This window comes from Solanum pennellii, chromosome 9, assembly GCF_001406875.1.
Source record: "Solanum pennellii chromosome 9, SPENNV200".
Classification (NCBI taxonomy): Eukaryota; Viridiplantae; Streptophyta; class Magnoliopsida; order Solanales; family Solanaceae; genus Solanum; species Solanum pennellii.
Window position 1 is genome coordinate 75939054 of NC_028645.1, and position 7496 is coordinate 75946549.

General features: G+C 34.4%; 1 protein-coding gene across 1 annotated transcript; it reads left to right on the plus strand.

Annotated features, from left to right (window-relative positions):
* The first annotated feature begins 1372 nt into the window (after positions 1–1372).
* LOC107031725 (probable myosin-binding protein 4) lies at positions 1373–6638 on the plus strand. Its single transcript, XM_015233185.2, has 4 exons — positions 1373–1603; positions 1756–3062; positions 3206–5534; positions 6227–6638. Exons 2-3 carry the CDS (start codon positions 1901–1903, stop codon positions 5506–5508), a joined length of 3465 nt encoding a protein of 1154 aa, XP_015088671.1. The 5' UTR covers positions 1373–1603; positions 1756–1900; the 3' UTR covers positions 5509–5534; positions 6227–6638.
* The last annotated feature ends 858 nt before the right edge of the window (positions 6639–7496 follow it).

Sequence of the window (7496 nt, forward strand, 5' to 3'; positions counted from 1 at the left end):
TAATTTTTCGACGAAAGATATACTCTTTATAACACAAATTAAAATTAAATTGACTTTAATACGTATTCCGAAAGCCATGAGGAAAAAAATTAAGCAATCGGTACTAAAAGAGATTTACCTGAATTATTAGTTTTTTTTTTGGAAGTGTATGTGCCTCTGAGTTTTCCTTGTATTATTAGCTGTCTTTTCACCACTAACATGCCTAATCTTCGCTCTAACTGTGATCCCTTCATCCTTATTTCAAAATTTTGAGTTTGAATTTTGAATATAAAAAAAGGTTATTTAAAATTTAATTTTCTTTATATATATATTTTACGTAATATAAAATTTAATTTTAATTAGATTTCAATATAAATATTAAATATCACGATAAAAAAAAACCATATCAAACCTAGAGATAAAGTAATCAAATCAACTCATTATTATATATATATATATATATATATATATATATTCTTCAACGAAATGCTTGCACGTATCGAAAACCAGCGGCATTAGTACACAGTTTAATAATTGTACTCCAAGGAAATGTCCAAAGTGTACCTCCAACGTGATCAAGTGTAAGTATTCGATACAATCTTCATTTTAATGCATCTTATTTATAATTTAATTTAAAAAATAAAAAAAATTAATATATCTCTTTTTTAGTTTTATTTTTTCGAAGAGTTGTATTACGAGAAAATGACAAAGTTATATCCATTTGTGTAAGATAATCTATTAAATATACTCATGAGCAACTTTTATTCCTTTAAATTAGGTAAAAGTGAAATGTTTAATCATAGTCAAATATTTATCAAACTTTCATGTTCATATTTTAAAAAAAAATTGATTGAAACTCACGATCAAAAGTGAAAATATACAGTTTCAGCTAAAAAAATTATTCAATGATGATATCTAATACAATTTTTTTGATATTTTACGAGACTTTTCTAATATTTTTGATTAAAATATTTTTATATTTTCAACTAAATCTAATCGTAATAGATCATTAAATATTTTGTGAATATAAAAAAATACCAAATATTTTTGAGAACTTAAAAATTTAAACTAACATAAATACATTAAAAAACTATTTTAAACCTACCAAAATTAAAAGACCATGTGATTATCTTTGTTACTACATTATTGTCTCTTCACTGAGTTGTTGAAGGTATAAATGTTACAAGTAATACACAAATAATTAAAAAAATCAATTAGATTAGTCGTTATCAATATTAATCTTTTAAAATTATAGAAAATATTAGTCAAGACAGCTTTATTGCAAACCACAAAAGGAAAAAAGAAAACAAATGGACTAAAATTAATTAAACAGGAAAATAAAATAATTAGAAGTTGTGAGTTTTTTTTTTAATTATTATTTATTTTAAAGAAAAAGAAATGCATAATTTCAAGGATAGAGAAGTCATCGAAGCATTGTGTCTTGTTTTATGCAGACAAGTAGGAATCTGAATTTCTGTTGGTTCCAACGGTCAGTCATCCTTTGGAACCAAAAGGAATTCTTTCTAAAGTTTTTTATTTTTCGAATAATTAATAATAACGACGATGATGGTGGTGATTTTTATGTATTAATCTTGAAATTTGCATCTTTCGATTTCATCAAAAGGTATGATCTTGAAATTTCATTGTTGAGATTAATGTCAATTTTGATTTTATGGGGTTTTATGTTTTCGTTTGTTCTTTCATGGGGTCAATTTTATTTTTTTACATTTGTGGGGTGTTATTGATTTTGTTTTATGGTTTATTTTGGGTTTGCAGGGTGTATTGTTAAATTGTTGATATTGATTAGAAGATTCGATCCGAATTAGTTGCAATTTTTGTTGTTTTGGTGATTGATTGACAAGTTTGGTTTACTGGAAACGTAATGTGATTTGGGGAGACTGAAATTTTATTGTGTGGGGCAATGGCTGCCGGAGGGATTTCATCTCCGGGGGGATTTATGACAGTCTTGTCTTATGCGGTATGTGAATGGTTTTTGATGTTTATGTTGTTTCTAGATGCTGCATTGGCACAATTCATTGCTAAATTTGCGAGTTACTATGAGTTGCAAACACCGTGTATGTTGTGTTCGAGGTTTAATCATATACTTGGTGATAAGAAAAGTGGATGTTATGGGAGTCATCTTTGTAGAAACCATAAAGAGGATGTATCATTTCAAGTGTTTTGTCATATTCATGGTAATCTTGCTGATGTTCGTGCTATGTGTGAAGAATGTCTTGTATCGTTTGCTACTGAGAATATACTTATTAAAGAGTCAGATAACTTGATGATTGATAAATTGGGGAATAAGAGTTATATACCTACTTCTCCTGGCCCATGGAACTGTTCTTGTTGTCAGAAGACGTGGAGGGCTCGATCAAGTGCTCAAAGATTGCTCCAGCTAACTTCTGTTGGTTTTGGAGCTTCTAAGGCTAATGTCAAACCTCCTCTACCACGCGCAACAGGTCGTAGCCGTTTCAGTCGACGTGATAGCTTTAAGAAGATCAGGGATAAAATTTCTGGGCCAGAGTCACCTAGGACAAGGGCTTCTGCCCTTGACCCTTTATCACATGTAGGATATACAGAGTTGAAGATTACTTCAGATTCTGAGTCAGAAATCCAGATGTCTGATGATGAGGATGGATGTTCAGCTACTCGTGGTAAAAATGATTCTAGATCGGAAGATAATGTTCCACATGACAAAGGTATAACACAGAAATTAGAAACTGATCAGCCTTGCCAATCTTCTGAATCCAAGCCTTATCATCTGGATCAACCAAGACAGCTGACTGTCGACTCGGGCAAAACTGTGAGTTTTCAGGCATCTGATGATTTTGTAGGGCATGGCTTAGCAGAACTTGACTGGGAAAGTCTTTCTCCTAAGACCGGTGCTTCTGTATTGCCAGAATTTATTTCATCATATAATGTTGCCCATGCATCCAACCCTTTAGAAGATCATCACACGTCACGAGAGAGTTTAACGTCCAATGTTTTTCTCCCTCGTATCTCAGACCTCTCTGCGCTTTCGGAGCTCATATCAGTGACCAAGACACCTTCTTTATCCAGTATTAATATCCATCAGACAGGTAAGCTGATCTTTCTCTTTGATTTATGCGTCTTATACACTTGTTTGTTCTGTATATGCAAATTATATTTACCTGAGTTATTCCAAGAAAAGCAGTTGATTCCTATTTTTCATTTGCTTTGTCTTTATAAAATGATTTTGTAGATTTGACGGAAGCAAATGATGAAGGAAGCAACTTAACTGAGAAGAATAATGCAAAAGCTCCAGTTCATTTAGATGAAGGTGCTCCACCTATATCAAACCAAAAAAATCAAGCTGATTTATCTGTTGTGAGTAATGGAGGGAGAAAAGTATCAGATAGGCTCGAAGAATCAAGTGCAATTACTGATTCTTCAAATGCTGGAGAGGGTATGAAGTCGATTCCACAACTTTCTACTTCTGTGACGGATGAATCGCAAACTACAAGTCTTAGGAATCATGATAGGCTTGGAGAACCAAGTGAAATTAGTGATTCTGTAAATGCTGGAGAAGGTATGAAGTCGCTTCCACAACTTTCTACTTCTGTGATGGATGAATCACAAACTCCAAGTCTTCGGAATCATGATAGGCTTGAAGAACCAAAAGCAACTAGTGATTCTGCAAATGCTGGAGAAGGTATGAAGTCGCTTCCTCATCTTTCTACTTCTGTGACGGATGAATCACAAACTACAAGTCTTAGGAATCATGATACGCTTGGAGAAGCAAAAACTATTAGTGATTCTGCAAATGCTGGAGAAGGTATGAAGTCGCTTCCACAGCTTTCTACTTCTGTGACGGATGATTTGCAAACTACAAGTCTTAGGAATCATGATAAGCTTGGAGAAGCAAAAGAAATTAGTGATTCTGCAAATGCTGGAGAAGGTATGAAGTCGCTTCCACAACTTTCTACCTCTGTGACAGATGAATCACAAACTACAAGTCTTAGGAATCATGATAAGCTTGGAGAAGCAAAAGCAATTAGTGATTCTGCAAATGCTGGAGAAGGTATGAAGTCGCTTCCACAACTTTCTACTTCTGTGACGGATGATTTGCAAACTACAAGTCTTAGGAATCATGATAAGCTTGGAGAAGCAAAAGCAATTAGTGGTTCTGCAAATGCTGGAGAAGGTATGAAGTCGCTTCCACAACTTTCTACTTCTGTGACGGATGAATCGCAAACTGCAAGTCTTAGGAATCATGATAGGCTTGGAGAACCAAGTGCAATTAGTGTTTCTGTAAATGCTGGAGAAGGTATGAAGTCACTTCCCCAACTTTCTGCTTCTGTGATGGATGAATCGCAAACTGCAAGTCTTAGGAATCATGATCATGGTGATGACCGACAAAGAAGTGATGCTTCTACCTCTGACGGGGTACATGTGGTTCAAACATCTACCATCAAGGGGAGAGATGATTCTGGTAATGAATCAGCAGATGGATTCAGCGTCAGTGATATTGAGGACGAGAGTATTGTTGATAGGTTGAAACGACAGATTGAACATGATCAGAGATACATAAATTCTCTATACAAGGAACTGGAGGAAGAAAGGAGTGCATCAGCCATTGCCACTAATCAGGCAATGGCCATGATCACTAGGTTGCAAGAGGAGAAGGCGTCACTTCATATGGAGGCCTTGCAGTATTTAAGAATGATGGAAGAGCAAGCCGAGTATGATATGGAGGCACTAGAAAGGGCTAATGATCAACTTGCTGAAAGGGAGAAAGAGTTGCAAGATCTGGAAGAAGAGTTATTAGAATATAGAAATAATATTCCAGATGAGTTATCAGCAGAAGATCCACAAAAGGAAAACAAAAACCTGAAAGAAGAAAATGTAATAAATGAGAATCATAGTAAAGAACATGTCGAAAACAAGCTCAGTGGCAGTTCAGATTCGAAAACTATTAAAGTATCCAAAATCTGTGATAAACCTAGACAGTTTAATGATTCAATATGTAACTTTGAGGATGAAAAGCTAAGTATTTCAAAACATCTGGAGAACTTGGAGAAAAAACTTTTTCAAATTTCTGGCAGAAAGGCCTCAGATAATGTTCCTTGTAACGGATGTTCAGAAAGGATAAAGAAAGATGTTGATAATCAAGTTAAGAAACAAAGTAATGATGCGGGAAGTATTAATTCCCAACAGGAGGAGGAGATTTCTTCATCCACGCGCAATGATTTTTCTAAATCAAATGGCGGTCCCATTGAAAAGCCTGCTGCTTTAGACGTGGAAAATGCTATTGTTGGTGAAAAGAAAAACCATGTAGACAATAATCATAGTAAGCTTTCCTCTCTTGGAGGTGAAGTTGATGGGGCTTCTATAGGAAATGAAATATCAGAGCTTAGTGGGAGGTTACAAGCACTTGAGGATGACTATAAATTCCTCATGCATGCCTTTAACTCGCTCCAGAATGGACATGAAGGAATACAGCTTATTCAGGAAATAACTCATCAGCTGCAAGAAATACGGAAAGTTGAGTTTGACAAGAGATGACTATCTCTAAACTTGGAAATGACAAGGTAAGCTTTTATTTTAATGACCAATATTCTAGTAATCCTGATCTTGATGTGCAAAGATTCTTTTCTACATTTATTATCGAATATTATGCTGAGGGATAAGGAATTAGTAATAATATTTTCATTAATGACAAGCGAGATTCTTATAAGATTGTAAGACTCATTAAACTTGAAATCAAATACTATATTTGTTACTCAAAAAACTCCTAGTAATGCAGAGTAGGCAGAACAATATTGCTTAGATAACAAGGACGGAAAGCAGTTCCTTTTTTGTTCTTTTTTTTTCAGGGGTCGGGTGATAGGGGACAAATATGTCAACTGGTACTCATATGGGACCGAGAATAATATCTATTTCTTGCTCCTTGACCATTTTTATCTGCTAATGCTTTACGGAACTTTTGGAAATATATTTTTGACTATTAGAGACTAGGTGTAGACAAATCATGATGTTGCACGTAGTTGTATTTCTAAATTGAATCCTGTAGTTGGATTGAAGCCATCTTACTATGTTTACTTTCAATATAGTCCAATAGCTGGATAAACATGAGGAGCTAAGATAGATGCTTCAACTGTAAATGGCCCTCGGACTTTACATCCTATTGCACTTGAAGATGTTGTTGTTTTATGTTTATGCCCTCATGATCTATGGATCTGTATTCTACTTTGATTAATTTTTTTACCTACTTTGTGGGAAGATGTTCCGGCTGAGACTTTCAAAGAGATGCATGCCGCAACAGAAGCTGTAGCGAGAAGCCTAGCTGCATCATTATTTACAACTTATAGTTGGAAAGGAGAAGCTCATGACGCCAAAAAAATAGTTTTGATGATCGAGAATTGGTCTACAGTACTGCTTTTCAGGTCTTCTTGTCCTCTTAAATTGGTTCTGTTGAAAAGCTACAGATCATCCTTTTGTTTTTGTTTCGTTTTCCTGGTTTTGGGTCCTTTTTTCACAATTTTGTTAGTCATTAATGTGATCGTGTGGTGCGAGATTTTGGTGTAATGTGTGTATATCTTTTTCAAGGTTGGGCTTTGTTTGCCAGGTTTCACAACTGTAAAATGCAGATAGGTTCTTCAAAGGACTTCCAAATTTGCTTCTACTGCTGACTGCCTTTTTGTTGCTTCTTTCCTTTGTTTTTGCCTCTTTTAGCCTATGCTGTTCATTGAGACTCTTCGAAAATGTCAACGACTGCGTGTCGGATTCTCCAAAAGGAGTGTATTTTTGGAGAATCCAACACAAGTGAGACATTGAAAGTGAAGAGTCTGCACAACTTAGCTGTTAGCCAAGGTTTAATATTATGATTCTCCATAATACAACTAGGGTGGGAGGAATATAATCTTACACTTAAGGAAAATATTGGCGTTATTGTGTCAATTTTAGCTAAAGAAACTGTTGTATACTAGGCCAATGTGATACATTCTGGCTACTAGCTGGTGAAAAACTTGACTATTCATCAGTCTAATCTATGTCTTAGTGCATACAGTTATTGGTACTTACAATCTATTCCGGTGAAAGGTAACATACTTTTACAAAAATAGTCGCGATGTGCACACGTTGATCTAAGATATCATGTTATTAGAAAAAGAAACTTAACTAAATATGTTTTCAAAAGGGTAATGAATGTCATTTTTGTTATAGATAAATTACTTTTGTAATTGATTTCGAAGAAAATCAAGTCGTTCTAGTGAAATACCATTGTAACAAAGAAAAAATTGATTTATAGTTAGAGGATTTTTTCATCAATAAGTTTCAAATTCTGACTTCATCCTGTTAACGGAACTCCAGTACACAATCCAAATTTCTTCTTGTATATTACTCATTATTCATATTTCTGCTTCAACATCACTTGTGTATATTGAAGATCAACTTGCAATTGCTTCCATCAAGGTTTTTGGCAATTGGTTAAATGGCCAAAAAAAGTCACAAACATAAAGTAATTTTCCCCATGTCATCTTGATACTAATCCA

Bases quoted from the DNA above. Each gene is read 5' to 3' on its own strand.
- LOC107031725 (XM_015233185.2), top strand. From the start codon at position 1,901: ATGGCTGCCGGAGGGATTTCATCTCCGGGGGGATTTATGACAGTCTTG. The intron at 3,063-3,205 runs GTAAGCTGATCT...ATGATTTTGTAG, and splicing joins TATTAATATCCATCAGACAG to ATTTGACGGAAGCAAATGAT.